At 37.3% G+C, this 17,266-nt stretch overlaps 2 protein-coding genes across 4 annotated transcripts in view; one reads left to right on the top strand and one right to left on the bottom strand.

Annotated features, from left to right (window-relative positions):
• Positions 1-1,489: 1,489 nt before the first annotated feature.
• On the top strand, positions 1,490-5,306 carry TTR (transthyretin). The gene is made up of 4 exons (XM_035125454.2): positions 1,490-1,558; positions 2,847-2,986; positions 3,732-3,867; positions 5,136-5,306. Exons 1-4 carry the CDS (start codon positions 1,490-1,492, stop codon positions 5,241-5,243), a joined length of 453 nt encoding a protein of 150 aa, XP_034981345.1. The 3' UTR covers positions 5,244-5,306.
• The window catches only part of B4GALT6 (beta-1,4-galactosyltransferase 6), an 18,295-nt gene continuing 6,321 nt past the window's right edge, over positions 5,293-17,266 (bottom strand). For 2 of the 3 annotated variants that reach the window (XM_035125282.2, XM_035125284.2), the window contains exons 3-9: positions 16,823-16,936; positions 15,267-15,391; positions 14,833-14,949; positions 13,623-13,810; positions 11,999-12,121; positions 10,656-10,757; positions 5,293-9,890 (exon numbers count right to left, since the gene is read on the bottom strand). In XM_035125282.2, coding sequence (XP_034981173.1) covers positions 9,743-9,890; positions 10,656-10,757; positions 11,999-12,121; positions 13,623-13,810; positions 14,833-14,949; positions 15,267-15,391; positions 16,823-16,936 — 917 coding nt within the window. In that variant the 3' untranslated portion in view covers positions 5,293-9,742. Of the gene's footprint in view, positions 11,210-11,998; positions 12,122-13,622; positions 13,811-14,832; positions 14,950-15,266; positions 15,392-16,822; positions 16,937-17,266 lie in introns of all 3 variants that reach the window. The other variant, XM_060277863.1, reaches the window with a different exon arrangement.

The raw sequence follows: 17,266 nt of genomic DNA, 5'->3' as shown, positions 1-17,266 counted from the left end.
ATAAAATAAATCCTTCAGTAGCACCTTAAAGACCAACTAAGTTTTTATTTTGGTATGAGCTTTCGTGTGCATGCACATTTCTTTGTGCATGCACATGAAAGCTCATACCAAAATAAAAACTTAGTTGGTCTTTAAGGTGCTACTGAAGGAATTTTTTTATTTTGTTTTGACTCAGACCAACACGGATACCTACCTGTAACTATGTTCACTATGTTTGAGAATGATAAACACCATGGCTATGTACAACTGTATGATGGATTTAATTTACTGTAACCTTATAGAAATTATTTCTGTATTGTACAATAACAACTTTTAAGGGGGGAATTTTTTTTCCAAAATATGATAAAGGCCTAGCTTGATGTTGAGCCTTTAATAACAATTTGATCTACAAAATCATCAGCTGGAGCTTTTCACAGCATGTAAATAACCATTATCATCTGCTAGCAGCAGCAGCAACAGCAGCTCAAGATGCTGTTAAACTGCAGTGGATCAAGAGAGTAGGGGAGGAGTTGCTAATTATAGGACATGGAGAAAGAGTTCCATTGTCCATGGCAGGAGAATCTCTCTGAGTAAGTCTCATCAGCATTTTGCATCGCAGGCAACACATACCTTCTACACCAGGCATCCCCAAACTTCGGCCCTCCAGATGTTTTGGACTACAATTCCCATCTTCCCTGTCCACTGGTCCTGTTAGCTAGGGATCATGGGAGTTGTAGGCCAAAACATCTGGAGGGCCGCAGTTTGGGGATGCCTGTTCTACACGTTAGACTTTATCCCATGTGTGCTACAGATTGGCACTAATGGAGACACACGGCGACAATCAATTCATCGTTGCTTTGGTGGGGGTAACTTGTCAGCTTCTGCAATGCAGACTACTTCCTAATGTGAATGATCAGGTACTAAAACAGTTAAACATCTTGCAGTGACAAGCCCCAAGGAGAACCCCAGAATTTTATAGAATGGCAGATAGGAATCATGACAGTACTTGGCGCGCTGCAGAAAAGCAAGATCTATCGTGCCCAAATGGCCCATTACAGGTAAGAATGCAAGGAAAACTGACTCCCAAGTTGGAAATTGCCACAAGCAATGGACATTCTGTGGCCCGTAAAATGTAAGCAAACAACCATTGCTTAACAGTTCCCTGCCCCCCCCCACAACACCAACACACACACACACATGTCCAAACATCCTAATCCCAATAGGCAAGGTTCATGTTTGTGTGGGTTATTCATTGGCTTACTCACAGTGCCTGTGGAGTCTTTCCTTCCATATACTATAATCCCATGGATTTCTGCAAAAGGCCAATGGATGGAAGTACTGCCCAGCTGGACTGCTTACTAAGTAAATAATCAGAATCAGCAGGTTTTAAAGTCATACGGGCACTTGATAAGTAGGCTGTTTTGTAGTAGGATGGAGTATAAAAACTCAGACCTCACTGGCCTATAGCTGTTGGCAGGGTTTTGCTGATTGCACACACACATATAACACCATGGCCGCCTCCTCTCTGCTTCTCGTTTGCTTGGCTGCAATGGTGTACATCACTGAAGCTACGCCACTGGTAAGTATTGCATTAGTGGTACAGCAGTTTCTCGGGGGGAGGGAGTACAATCTTCTTGCAAGCTTATTACCAAATTTGTACTACATGACTGATCCATAGTGAACTGTCCATATCTTTTGATGGCTGAATCGTTTACCAAGGTACTTTAGAATGGCTTTCAGGTTGCTGGAGACACATTCTATTTGTGAAATAATATGTACCAAACTGCTGACAACTGGTAATTTAACCATGCTGAAGAAATTAAAATAGTAGTCCAAGATATTGTCACATGCCTGCCACAGTGTGATACATGGCTATCTCTTAGGAATTGCAGACCATTTCACCTTTCAAGATATCAGTTGTTTGGAGGAAATGTACCCATAAATCCCAAGGTTTCTTACTATACAATGCAGAAAATGTTAGCACCTGCCATTTATAGTTAGAAAATTAGATCTGTTGGTTAAGTTTGTCATTATTTTTTTTTAAAAAAAGCTCTCTATTTGTTCTTCATATATGCATATTCTAAATGTATGTTACCATAAAATCTTACAAGGTTACTGGTTTTTAAGCAACTGTTGGTGCAATTCTGTTCATACATGTCTACTTGGAAGTAAGTCCCATTGAGTTCAAGGGGATTTACTCACAGGTAAGTGTGTAAGAGGTCTGTTCTATTTTACTACACTATTCATTATTTTTGTCATTATTTAAAAACATGCAATATGTTACCATATACAGCAAATGCCTCAAGGCAGTTTGTGACAGTGGCAAATCTGATAATTATTTGCAGCTCATCTTCTTACTCTGTAAAACGAAAATCATTTATACTTTTATTTACAGTGAGTTGTAAAGTTTGATTCTCAATTGACTACAGTTAATAATTAAACATTAATAGTGCAATGCTCAAATGTATGTCAACTTCAAGAATATTGTTGTGCTAGCTGAAAATTCATTAATAATTGTCACAGATAGACCCACTGAACCTTTAAATCAGAGTAAAGTGTGGAGGGAGGAGTATCTATCTATTAAAAGCAAAGCTTGAACTGGCACAACATTTTCTTTTGTGCTTGCTTTTAAATACTCTTAACACACCATTTCTCAAAGCTGCATCCCATGTCTATGTGTATATAAATGATGTTTGCAGTAACTCCTAACCCAAGTTAGTTTTTGTTTGTTTGTTTGTTTGTTTGTTTGTTTGACAACTCTTGGATGTGTAAAGGCTGTTGAATAATTTGTAATGTGTTCCTTACGCCCATGAAATAGGCTATGGACCACAGACACTCTGATAGATATTTTCTCCTGCCAGGTCAAGGTTTCCCATGGCTCCATTGACTCAAAGTGTCCTCTTATGGTGAAAGTCCTGGATGCAGTTAAAGGAAGACCAGCTACCAGCCTACTGGTAAAAGTGTCCAAAAGAGCTGAAGATGGCACCTGGAAGGAGTTTGCTACTGGGTAAGTTGCCCTGCATGCAAAGTGCCTTGAGGAGCAAGTCAGCCTTGCTGAGATGGCACCTCCAAATCATGTGAATCCACAACACTATCACCAACCAAGTTTCTGTTCCAAGCCTCACTGTTATTTCCAATGGTTTATACAGATACCAGTAATATATGTTTACTCACAGCAACAGGAACAACTTACTGTCTTATCACTGTGGGAGCACCATCACACCCATACTGTATTTGTAAAGTGAACATGTGATAGGAGTGTATTTGTTACATGACCTACCACAGAACACCTTCCTAGGAACATGACTAGTACAGTACAGTACTATAGTCTGCATTTTAAAACCATATGTCTCTGCAGATATGGAGACTAGATATTTGCTCTCTTAAAAAGAATCAAAACTAACATTTTCAATATCCTCACAGGAAGCTACGTATGGAGACAGGGCTGCAAACTGCTCACCCACTCTAGAGCCTTGTCAGCTGATAAGAGGGAGATGCAGTGCTTTTCTTCTAGTAAAAAAAGGTGCCGGTACTGCACATATCCCTGACATCTGGCTAGTTCTGAAATGAAACTGAATGAATTTCCAAGTGAACTTTGAATTGCAACTTAAAGCTGTCTTATACATGACTTCACAGAAGTCTTGTTGAGAAAATTTGGTGCTCTATAACAGCCCCAACCCACTTCTTGTATCAGAAAAAAAAAGTATATAGAAAGATACCATCCTTACTACTTTTATGCACCTGTATTACAGGGAAACAAATGAATTTGGGGAAATCCATGAGCTTACAACAGATGAACAATTTACAGAAGGCTTGTACAAGGTCCAGTTTGACACCAATACATACTGGAAGGCAGCTGGCGTTACTCCATTTCATGAATATGCTGATGTGAGTATTTGGGTCACCCCCCCACCCCCCCAATGCAAACTACTGGCAGAGTTTTCTAAATCCCACAATATAGTAAGTTTTGGGGGTCAAATATTATCATGGGACCAACTGATTGGGTAATTACTGCTATCAACTATGCAGCAGGAGTGGGGAGAGAGGAGGATGCAAGCTAAAGGTTTCAGTATGTGAAGACTACAGGAGTGGCTGCATTTTAAGTGTCCGATCCCCTAAAAAACCCACATCCAAATCTGCCCTCAAATCTATCAGAACTTCACCCTGTACAAAGCCAATAAATCTTGCATTTGTATACATCAACCTCCAGCTGAACTACAAGTATACTTTCCTTAAACAGTGAACAAACTTTTTTTTAAAATTAAAACAATGTTACAATCCAATTTTGTTGGTTAGACATTGTAAGCTTACAGGCTTACCTTAACTTTCTCACACATGCATAAGGAAGGGCTCAGTGCCTGAAAAGTGTAGACAAAATAGGCCATCATGACTTAACAAGTGGATTCTGCCAAATCAATTTTTCTGCTGGTTCTCAAAGTGCAAAACATTAGGAAAGCCCCCAAGTCATAATATTCTTGCATTGCATAATATTCCTGCATTGCAGGGGCTTAGACTAAATGACCCTTGGGTCCCTTCCAGCTCTAAGATTCTACGGTGCTTCTTGTTAACCAGCATAAATATTTTTAGTGCCTCTCTAATTTCACATGCATCTTTAGAAAGAAACAGTATGTATATTGGTTAAAGCTGGGCACTCCTTAAAACTTGTTTTTTGTGCAATGCAGTCAGTGGTTTTAATTAACTAACCACATAAAAGCATATCTTCAATCAATGACAAGAGAAATTACAAAATGATTCTCAGCACTAAAAAGTCACTGTAAAATTTGCAATCAAATTTAGCATGCTTATGGAGTCACCGTATCACACCTGAATGTCTTCCAGCATTTTTATTAACTTCTTATCTGAAATCTAAACAAAGCTGTCCCTACCCAATGATTATTTCACAAGTATGTGCACATAATGATTCCCAAATTGCAAAGACATTGCCATTCATTTTAACAGATGAAGTCAATCTTTATTTTATTTTTTTGTACACAGATTTATTCCTTCTATTGAAATGAATTGGCCTGTCCAAGGATACTAGACAAATCAAAGCACTTGGATAGTTTGTAGGCAACTTATGATGAATTGATATTTTTAATACAGGTTTTTACAGAAAAAAGCACTGTATGACCAACTTAAGTATTTTCCTCTTGCAGGTGGTTTTTGCTGCTAACGATTCTGGTCATCGTCATTACACCATTGCTGCTCTTCTTAGTCCCTATTCTTATTCAACCACAGCTGTTGTCAGCGACCCAAAGGAATGACACCATACTTTATTCTCACAACATTCTCTCTACTATTCCACTTTTGTAGGATTATATTAGAGGTCGCAGTTAATTTGTATAACCCATGGCTTGTTTGCTAAAGTAGCATCTAGCATTAACATCTCGGCTAAAACTTTTTTTTTTAATGCATCAATAAATATTTCTCCTCTAAATAGTTTCAGTATCATTTTCTGTGTTACAAAGCAAGATCCGGTTTTGTTTGAAAAACCTCAGGAGGCACCCACAGTCCTTTCTCAATTTTTATAGGATCTAGACTATACCCATTGCACATCTGGCTGCTGGCACACCTATGCTCACTCACATGTTGCAAGTCTCCAGGAAGCCTGGAGAAATGCTTCCATTGGCACATAAGTCACACTTAAGGCAGAGGGAAGTGGCAAGGAAGGAGACGTCATACTGAAGATCTCAGTGCTATTAGTGATGTGCGTGCGCACATGCATCCATCCACACACACGCACATGCACAAACGTGAGAATGGAATGTGTTCTTAAAATACTTTCCACTAGGAGTGTAACTCGCCTTCCGTGAAAGGAGCAAAAATGTAGGGTCCAAGCCATTACAGTGGTACGTTGGTTCCCAAATTTAATCCGTTCCAGAAGTCTGTTCCAAAACCAAGGAGCGCTTTCCCATAGAAAGGAATGCAAAACAGATTAATCCATTCAAATTTTAAAAGACAACCCCTAAAACATCAATTTAACATGAATTTTACTATCTAATGGGACCATTGATCCATAAAATGAAAGCAATAATCAATGTACTGTACAGTGGTAGCTCGGGTTAAGAACTTACGGTAATTCGTTCTGGAGGTCCATTCTTAACCTGAAACTGTTCTTAACCTGAAGCACCACTTTAGCTAATGGGGCCTCCCACTGCCGCCGTGCCGCTGCCGCACAATTTCTGTTCTCATCCTGAAGCAAAGTTCTTAACCTGAGGTACTATTTCTGGGTTAGCAGAGTCTGTAACCTGGAGCATCAGTAACCCAAGGTACCACTGTACTATAAAATAAATAAGACAGTATTGTAGATGATAAAAATTAAAATTATTTTTTTCTTATGTGCACTGATGTGCACAAACAACAAGTCATAGTCAAAAAAACAAAAAAGCCACACAAAAACACAAAATATAGCAAAATCAAAAGCTCCAAATATCACCTATGTGTTGTGTGGGTGCTCGGGACTCAACAGCTGACAGACTCAACAGGAAGCCTCTGATTAGCAGCAGGGGACTCAATCTACAAACGGAACACACTCAGCAGGAAGCGGAACACGTTCAGCTTCCAAGGCAAAGTTCACAAACCGAAACACCTGCTTCCGGGTTTGCAGCATTCTATTTCCAAGTTGTTCATAAACTAAGCCGTTCTAAACCCATGGTACCACTGTATCCCCATGTAAAATCAGTGATAAAACTACCAGTAGTTTAGGAAAAGCTAATCTGAAAAGCACCTTCAGGAACTTGAAGATAGCTAGGCATGCATGCACAGAGGAATTGCATGAGCAATGAGCTGAATTGTATATTGGGTAATTAAGGGCATGTTTCTAAAACCAGGCACTACCGTAAGTGTTGTTGCTTGCACTGACTGTTAGAAATCAAGAGACTTAAGGTAAAAATGACTCACATAAGAACACATGTTTCAGTGGATCTACTCTGACTATGGCTTAGTCGGATTCCACTCTAAGGAAAAATAATAACAAAATATTGAAACCTCTTTTCATTTAAACATTGTAGAATATAATGAGGCGGAGCTCTCCTAAAACCTGTGCTTTAAAAGAAAAGAAATTGAAGGAATACACTATTTCAAAACTATTTCAAACAAAATAAAAGCTATATTAGTAAAAGTAACAGTACATCAGTTTTTAGCACACTACATTTCAAGAGACTGTATTTTAAAAGTACAAACATTTTAATGTGCAAAATAAAATGTCATAGCATGATTCTTTACAATTTACAACATTAGTTTTCAGTGCATTAAATGAGCATCTCACAGCTGGAACAGTAAAATAATGTTAAGTACACTTCCCTCTGATATGCTGCAAGTACATTTTTTTAAACAATTCACATAGTTTACATGAAAAAATACAAGCTCAACTCTTTAACAAGATTCCAAAATAGGCCCAGAGATCCAAGGGGGAAAGTATGTTTTATTATCCATATATCAATTACCTCTCATTTTAGCCCCAAATATTAAAGGACCAAGTAGGGTGGGGTAAAGTTAGTATTCTCAGCAGACTTCAAAGTGATGTGATTATCATTACTTCGTTTAATTATAATTTCTCTTTATAATCTTAAAAATCATATTTCCAATTATAGGTATTTTTAATTGTCAACTATTGGGAACTCTTAATTGTCAACTACTGGAAACCAGAAACCAAATTCAACTTTTTAGGGGTTTTACAATAGGCCATGGATAAAGAATATGAATGGCTTCCAGCTCCAGTCTTATGCTACTTTAAAGGCACATGGCATATTAAGATCTGCTCTAGAATGGTGTGTTCAAGCAGGAAATAGTGTACAATGTCTCTTGGATTATTATTTTTGATAGATTAAAAATGAAGGCATAATATATATATATAAATATATACCTATATAAAAGTTATGCAACAAGCTGACATTTTAAAGTTAAGCATTTGCATTCAAATAATGTGGTCATATTAAATCTGGTAAACGTGTGGCATGTTTAACTTCGTAAAAGTCCACTAATGAATTGGGGGTTAGGGGAAGAAGAACACCCAATGTAGAGATCTAGATGAAATTTAAATACTCTTTTAAATGCCCAATTTACATCATGTCTTCCTGACATCATTGCTTTTTCAGCAAGAACTCTTCATATTTAACTGTGTAAAATGCCTAGTTGAATTTTGCATACTATTTAGAATGACAGGTGTCTCTTGCAACGTCTACATAACAAAAGGGCATGACATAAGAAAAGCCTGCTGGATCAGGCCAATGGCCCATCTGGTTCAGTTTCCTGCTCTCAGAGAGGCCAACCAGATGTTTTTCGGAATTCAAGCACAAAAGCACTCTCCCCTCCTGTAGTTTCCAGCAGCTGGCAATCAGTACGCTGCTGCCACCACCTGTGGATGCTGAGCATAACCATCATGACTAGTAGCCATTGACAGCCCTCTCCTCCATACTTTTGTTTAATCCTCTTTTAAAGCCATCTAAGTTGGTGGACATCATTGCCTCCCATGAGAGCAAGTGCCACAGTTGAACTATGAACAGCATATAATAATAATAAAAATATGCTGAGGCTCTAAGGAAGTAATTTCACATGGTATTAACTGCACTAATATAAGACTATACTAAATAATAGCGTTTATAATATGGTGATCTTCACCCATTCCACAAAAACTGGTGAAATTAGAGAAAATAGAGAATGCTCATTCTTTCTAGAGGTCATGAAGGAAAGAGTCTTAGGTTGTTGCCGAAAATTCACAGAACTTTAAAAAGAGAAGCTTTTGACACTAATGCCAATTATTATGTGAGAAATCTTCAAAACATTCCCCCTTGGGGTAACTCCAGCTCCAGCAACTTTAATGTAAATAAATTTGAACCAATGGCAAATGTTCTGAAAATCTCCTTCTGTTCATATTAAGTCTTTCTGCCATCATTCCCCTCCTATTATCACTCATTAATCTTCTAATGAGCACATATATCTGGACTTTCCATTTAGGAGGGAAGGAGTTGTTTTAAAAAGAAATCTACAAGCAGCAATATCTTAATAAATAGACTGACTGGGCATAAATCTGATACCAACACTATTGGCACACAATAACATCCTTGATGGATTCCCATAATGTACATGCAATATGCATAAACAATATTATTTCAAGCATAATCAGGGAATCGTGGCATTGCCTAAGTAATAAATAGAATAAAAAAATTAAAGATTATTCACAGAAAAATTAGTGGTAAAATCACGTATGTAGGTATATTGGAGCTCAAAATAGTTTACAACCCTAAGTAGCAAATTGGTCCTTCATTGTAAACCAGTCAAACTGTTTCCATGTTATTTCATGCCAATAAACAAAATCCAAGAGACTGAACACAAGTATTCTCAAGCACATACAGAACTCTTGAATGCTGCCATGTTCAAAAGCATGTTAATTTAAAAGATATTTACATAACATGAAAAATATTAAAAAGTTCATTTTAACTGTGATTTCTTGAAAGCATATTTCCTGGGTGAAAATGATTTTTCTTGGCTTCTAAACAAGCAACACGACTGTTAATTACAGTTGAGACGAGTGGTTTCTGTTGTGAAAAACGTGCCCAAACAAGGTTTGAATAGTGTTGGTTTCATGAAGTAAACATTTTAAGTAGCAGCCACTAGGGTTTCTTTTCACAAACTGGCACATAGTCATACATACAATCATTTGACTTCTTTTGTTAAGTCTTCAGAAATATCTGATTTGATGTCTTTAACTTGCGGTTTCAAATCAATGTTTTCAAATATTTGATCCATTTATTCTGCTGTTCCATTAATAATCTTGGACAGGAGCTAGTTCTGGCATAAGGTTTACTGTTACATTTGTATACAATTTGCTGACTAAAATAGTAGGTGTATATAGCAGATTATTCAACCCATCAATGTACTGACGCTCTCGGGAATATCTTAATAGTTTATACCTGTGGAGAGCAAAAGTAAGGAGCATTGCTAAAAGCTATGGAAAGTCATGTTTAATTGGCTACAATTTGAAAGTGATTTTCAGCCTTTAAACAAGCAGATAATTGTTTATCAAATGTAAGCATATTCAAAATAAAGAAACTTTGACAATACATGAACAGTACCTTAAAGGTTATGTGGCATGCTATTACTTACCCAGTGCATCAGCTTCAACAGTGCAACCCTATACATCTCTATTAGGAAGTAAGTCCTCTTGAATTCAATGGGGCTTACTTCCAGATATAGGCTAGTGGCCTATGGCTGGAAATATGCAAACACAAAATAAGCTAATGCTATTTAGTGCTTATTTTGACATCAGAACCACTCAATTCAAATCCTGGATCAACCATGGTGTTACTCAAGATGTAAACCCCACTTCGATATTTGTCCACACACCCAAGAGCAGGGGAGGGCCTGTCATGCTATCTTTATTGTGCTGACATGACTGAGTTTGAGTTCCACTCATGTGAAGAGGAGCTCCTCTTCTTCTCATGAAAGATCACCACAGGAATTAGAACTGTGATCATTCAGGGTTCTAAATCATATGTTCATCACACTGGGAATAACAATGGTATATATTCCACAATGATAAACTTGAGACATGTTTTGCATGTGAAGAAACTATATACATGAATAGTTACAACTGTTATGTTTTACAGCTAACAGCATAATATGCTGAAAACAAAATCTCCTGTGAGCATTTTGATACTAAGCCATTTTTTTCTTACCGTCCTAAGAACTGAACTTCTCCTCGGTGATGATGAGGAATAGACTTATACTTCCCTAGCTCTCCTTCTGGTCTTGATACGTTGTATCCTACATAGTGAACTCTACAATTGAAATAGTTAACATGTGTTTAAAAAAACACTTAAGGTTTGTAAAGCCATTTTGACTGTGGTTGCAATCCTACGTACAATTTGCACAAACGGCGCTAAATCTTGTGGGTGCAAGATATCTTTGAGATATCCACCAGTCAGACATTTTTAAACTGAACATAGCTTATCTGGTCAGCTATGCAAAACATCTGAATGTGCAAGATTCATCCTGCAACATGTCTATTTGTCTCTGACCTATACAGAACATATATGTCTTTATTTTTATTTATTTTTAAGCTGTTAGGGAAGGGTAATAAACTTTGATTTACTTGTACACCCTCAGATTATACTGAAATTCACATACAGGTAAATGTTTTTAGACAACCTACTAAAGAGGAAATGTCATGAGAGAAACATAGGCAAGAGTCTTTAAAAACGCGCATCTTCCAATTGACTGCAACTGCAAACTAAAAAAAACAATAGTGAGATAGCAGGAACACTAAGAAGAATGGAAGAGTTTTCCAACATGCTGGCATCAGTTCCATCAGTCAGATCCAGTCACACTTTTCAAAACACGTGCAGGGGAAGACATTTCTTTTGTTTATAGCCTACTGATTAGCTAAAGAAAATTCTCCCAAACATATTCTGAGTTTATTTCACTTTTAAAACTTATCCTTATCCTAGTTATGGAAGAGGAGGAGGAGGAGGAGGAGGAAGAGGAGGAGGAGGTTTGGATTTAATATCCCGCTTTATCACTACCCTAAGGAGTCTCAAAGCGGCTAACATTCTCCTTTCCCTTCCTCCCCCACAACAAACACTCTGTGAGGTGAGTGGGGCTGAGAGACTTCAGAGAAGTGTGCCTAGGCCAAGGTCACCCAGCAGCTGCATGTGGAGGAGCGGAGACGCAAACCCGGTTCACCAGTTTACGAGTCTACCGCTCTTAACCACTACACCACACTGGCTCTTGGGAGTTGTAGGCCAAAACATCTGGAGGGCCGCAGTTTGGGAATGCCTGCTTTATAATGAAAGGGCAGCATATAAATTTTACGGTATTAACAAATAACTTAATAGAAAATGCTTTGATGTGCCATTAAAGTGGTAGGAATTAGCATATGTTAAATGACTGTTAGATACTAATTTACAAGTGTCTAATAGGCACCTGCACATCTGAACAAATCTTCTATCTCAATGCCAGAAGATAACTTGAATGTCACTTCCATTTAGGCGATCAACCTATACATTCTATAAACACTCACCTATTCCAGAGATCATCATCTTCTCCACCCCATCCCCAGAAAGCATTTGGAAATCCATTGATTTTTTTGAATTGTTCTATTGTTAGTCCACTTACACCACCAAAGAACTCATTGTATGGAAGACTAAAAATGACAGCAGACAAATTTCATTTTTTAGTGCATTTAGGTAAAAATTATTATTTCTTCCTACAACTTTCCACATTTGACAATTAACCTTTTTGAAGAAATCAAAGCCTTCACAATTTTGTTAAATCAATTCAATAAACACAGAAGCCAAGTGTATTTCTATACAGCTGTTCCTACAAACACACCATCTCATAGAAATCACACAAGGAAAGCATTAACCACATAGTCGGGAGGTTAGATTTAGGCATACAAGTGTAAAATAAAGCTTTGGAAATATGGGTTGGGATTCATAGGATGGCACAGCTAGCTCCATGAAACCAAATGATCTTTTAGGAGCAGCCCCCATTCACAAAATAATGTATTTAAAACAAAAATAAAGAGACTTTCAAAAGCAGGTTGTGGTATGGCATGAGAATCTACTTTACAATGCATAGGGGAGGAGGCAAAAATCATATTGGGTGTGCACCTATAGACCCCAACCATAATATTTTGATGCTGTGTTTGTTCTAGACAAAAGCAGTGACTATCTGCAAATGCAAGAAAAGAAGAGCAAGGAGGTGTGATATAAAGCAGAAGGTATGATATAAAGTAACTGAGCAATAAACATATGCAAGGTGTGAGGGGAAATGTTGACTGAGAGCCATAGGAATAAAAGACAGCCACAGAGTAAATGGGCAGCTGAATCACAAAGACCAGGAGCTTTAGAAGCTAGAAACTAAATCTGCCATGGCCATTGCAAGATTAAGCCATGGGAACAGGTGTTAAGGTAAGGGAGAAATGAAGTCAGAAGTGCATACATCACTGAGAAGAGATAATTTTTTGTGATTTCATCTAGTAAGCAAGTTTTACTATGGGAGGGTTGTTTTTCGAAGAATGATAGGCAGTGACTTTCAGCCTATTTGCACAACAACGTAACTACATAGCTATGCCAATGCAATACATGTCAATAAGGCTAACAAGGAAACTTCTTGAAAAGCCCAGTTTCATAGAAAAGAAACTGCCTCAGTAGAAGGGCTAGGTAATAAAACTGTACATATTTTGTCAATTAAAAGTGTTTTAAAACCTTCGAATTTGCAAGTTAATGCTGAACTTTTGAGATATGAGATGTAGCTCAAAGTAGTTACAGTCCAAAACTTTTTCACTGCCATATCTATATTTATAATTACCAAATTCTATGCCAAAACTTAAAAACCCATAGCCATATATGGAAGTTATACGGAATGCATGAGCCTTTTAATCCATCTGCATGAACTGCTTAACTTTTGTTATACACAAATACTAACTTTTCTGTTTTATACTGTTTCAAGGAATGTCTAGTAGTACTAAATTTAACCTGTACTCATGGGACAGGAGGAATGACTGACTTAAATATTTATTTTCCAGTGTTTGTCAAAGTTTCCTAATGGCAAAACTTTGTCTAATTGTAAACATTGGTTATAACTATAGAGATTCAAAATGAATTTTCTGCAATCACAAATTAACTAAATTCATTACTTACATGTACATATATTTGTCCAGCTTTGCAGCGAAATGTCGTGGCATCTCACCACATCCATAATAATTTCGATCGTTTTCAGGTAAGTGATCCACATCATGAAAAATTACACAGTCCCAGTCACCATCCTTCATGGCTTCTTTAAAACCAATGTTGAAGAGCATTGCTCGGTTAAATGGCTGTGTTCCAGTCTTAATAAGAAAAAATAACAAGAGGTTAAGGCTGTAATCCTTACCAGGGAGTAAGCCCCTTTGAATTCTATGGCACTTCTAGGCAATATGGTTAGGATAGTGCTGTAAATGTGTTAAATAAGAACTGACATAAAAGGATTGACTATTGACATAAGCTAGCTATATACAAAACTTTAACATAAAAAGTTATGTTAACTTTAACATAAAAAATATATAATGTTTGGTACTTCAGAGCAAACGTCCCCCTCGCATAAAATATTTGAGAAGGCCAGCCCTCCCCCCCCCAAAAAAAAAGTTGGTGGGCATTGCCATTTGAATGGTGTGTGTGTGATATGTCATGTGATTGATTGTGTAGGGTGGGGCTTACCTGGGGGCCCCGCCCCAATATTTTAATCAAGTTGGCACCCCTGGCTACATTCCTTCTAACAGCAGAGCAGTAGAAATGTTGTTAAAGTCATAGTATGATATAATCATAAAATTGTAGAGTTGAAAGGGACCACGAGGGTCATCTAGTCTAACCCCACTGCAATACAGGAATCTTTTGGCCAATGTGGATCTCGAACCCATGACCCTGAGAGAGCCTCATGCTCTACTGACTGAGTGATCACAGCTGATTTGGAACAACCCACAAAACCAGATATGCAATCCCCCAGTTAAAAGTATATAAACTAAGATAAAATCTTTTGAAGCAAAAGTTTTTAATTCACCTGATTAAGGGAAACATTTTAATGAATTTTGCCCAAACCTTGCAAGAGCAATATTTCTTGGAACTCAGCTACACAGTTGCAAATAAATGTTTTAAATGTGTTGTAAAGTGCAATATAAAAATCTGGCACTAGATGGTGACAGTGAGCTATGCAAAATTCAATGTATTTTTCAAAATGTTTATTAAAAAAGCATTTTCCTAGTGTTGTTTATATGTGTGTAGATTCCACCTTGGAAACCATGATCGACATAGATACACTGTATTATTTACAATAATATATTTGAATTCATTCTAAAACAAATATAAAGCAGCTCACCTGTTCAACAACATAAAAAGCAAATTCCAGCCTTTGGTTTTGTAACACTGGTATCAGGTGTCGGAAAAATATTGGAAGATGTTCATGGCGATTCCGAAAAGGAATGAGTATTGCAACCTTCAAATACAATGAGTATGTGTGTATGAGTATGTGTGTATTTGTTACCCTGCATCTATCATACATACAGTACAGTATTACTTTTAAACTACAGTTCAATGTCAGCTTATGGTCTTAAAAACATGCATTATACATATATGGTACATAACATATATGTTCTATATCATTCTAAAGATGTGTTCCAGTATTGCAAAAGAAAAACCATGCCAAGACTTTGAGAAAATCACCTAGTTTATAAGATCATGCTGCACACAGACTGAAACATGTAATAAGTATTTTTAGATGTTAAGAAAATATCATCTTCACCTTCACCTCACCTTCCACCGTGGTTTACAGTCCTTGGGCCTCCAATGACCACCTGGTTCAATATCTAAATCTTTTGAAAATACCTTCTGAATTTCATCCAAACCAATTTCACTCATATTGACATCAATAAAGCCTCCTAGGTTGTGAAAAGAATGAAGTGTTGATGTGAATTTAAAAACCAGCCTGAAGTTATTCATAATTATCACTTAAAATAGAACACTACTGTGATAAAACTAAAATATGTAAACTCCATAGGTCAGGCATGGGGAACCTCTGAAATACGGGTCAAAATTAAGTGTGGGGCAGGTAAAAAGGCAGCTACAAAAGGAAAAATGCAGCTAAAAAAGGAACAACTGGGAGCCTTTAAGAGCACTCCTTATTTTTCTTCGACGTTTCTAATGTTGGCACCAAATGCAAGCCCTGCTAGAACTGGATCCACCCCAGAGCTCCCAAAAGCTTATTGCCACCAACTGCAATCCCCTTACAGCAGGGATCTTTCTTTGCAGTCCCCATTTGAGTTCAAGCTATTAGTGTCATTGGCCCAGTCTTGTGGAACACTCTTCCAACAGAGATGCAACAAGATCATTCTATTTCAGAATGCTTCAGTTTTGAAAGGTGGGCTGAAAACTTTTCTATTCCATCAGGCAATTTCCATAATAATTAGCTGGTTTATGATTTTTTTTTATAAAAAAATGCATATGGTTTTCATTGTATGGCCTTCTGTACGTATAACTGTTGTAAACCACTCTGATCTTTTTCATGAATAGTGGTTTATAAATATTTTTATTAATAAATAAGATAAATTGTGGTTAATTGCAGCAATGGGTAAAAGTTCTCTCCTGCAAGATGACAGAATCCTCTAACTGAAAGGAACAATGCACCCGGAAGCACTGCTTTCAAAAAATCCATTCTCATAGCCAGCTCTGAACTGTGGTATGAACTTCCAAAACTTATTTTTCTACTAAACAGTTTTCATTATTACAAATAAATACTGTACATTTCCGTGTATAAGACTAGGTGTTTTTTTAAAAAAATTAAAATAAGGTTAAAAATCTGGGGGCGTCTTATACACGGATAGTGCATATGCCCATTTTTCAAATTTGGGGTTACCAAAAGTAGGGGGTGTCTTATACATGAAATCCAAACTGTTTTTTTCTCTCTTCTACTTTGAGGATTCTAGTTATATAAATTACATATATCCCTATTCATCTAAGAAATAGTTTTAATATAAATTATATCCATATTCATCTAGGAAATAATTTTAATACAGTTTCTTGAAAGAGACTACAGTAGTACCTCCGGTTACAAATGGGATCTGTTCCGGAGCCCCAGCCGTATCCCGAAAACTTTGTATCCAGAGGACCTCTTCTGCGCACGCGCGTGGTGCTACAGAGTGCTTCTGCGCATGCATGAAGTGCGCAGAGCACTTCTGCGCACACACGCGAGCGGCAAACCCACTTCTGGGTTTGCTGCAGCCGTAACCCGAAGATTCTGTAACCTGTACAAGGTACCACTGTATTTCAAAGCAGTTTGTAGTAAAACAGATTATATGTAAAGGTGAACTTACTCATGTAGGGCAACTTTTCTGGACAAGGTTGGCTAGGAGAATAAGTGAAATTTTCTGGAAGGTACATCACAGTTTGTGCAAGGTTATCACTTGAATTGTTGCCTTCAGGGTAATCTTCATAGAAAGAAATACAATTTCAATTTAAAATACAAAGAAAAAAACAATTGTTTCTGTTTATAAGGTAGCAGTGCCATCTGGATATTATGTAATTTTAAAACATCTCTCTCACATACTTTCTGAGGAACTCAGAAAGATAAAAAAAAAACAGTATTTCAAGAATGCCAGTGGAGTGATAAAGGCTTATGTCCTGAGCCCAATGTTGTTCAACATCTTTATAAATGACTCGGATGAAGGAATTTTGACACCGATGACACCAAACTGGTAGGGGTAGCTAATACTGCAGAACACAGAATTAGGATTAATAAAATATTATTACTGACTTTA

The sequence above is a fragment of the Zootoca vivipara genome, chromosome 8 (assembly GCF_963506605.1).
Source record: "Zootoca vivipara chromosome 8, rZooViv1.1, whole genome shotgun sequence".
In the NCBI taxonomy this organism is placed as follows: domain Eukaryota; kingdom Metazoa; phylum Chordata; class Lepidosauria; order Squamata; family Lacertidae; genus Zootoca; species Zootoca vivipara.
This window is presented reverse-complemented; position numbering and strand designations above follow the sequence as displayed.

Excerpts from the sequence above, each read along its gene's own strand:
- TTR (XM_035125454.2), top strand. The coding sequence starts at position 1,490 with ATGGCCGCCTCCTCTCTGCTTCTCGTTTGCTTGGCTGCAATGGTGTAC. Across the intron at positions 2,987-3,731 it reads TGGAAGGAGTTTGCTACTGG|GGAAACAAATGAATTTGGGG; the intron begins GTAAGTTGCCCT and ends CCTGTATTACAG. Across the intron at positions 3,868-5,135 it reads CATTTCATGAATATGCTGAT|GTGGTTTTTGCTGCTAACGA; the intron begins GTGAGTATTTGG and ends TTCCTCTTGCAG.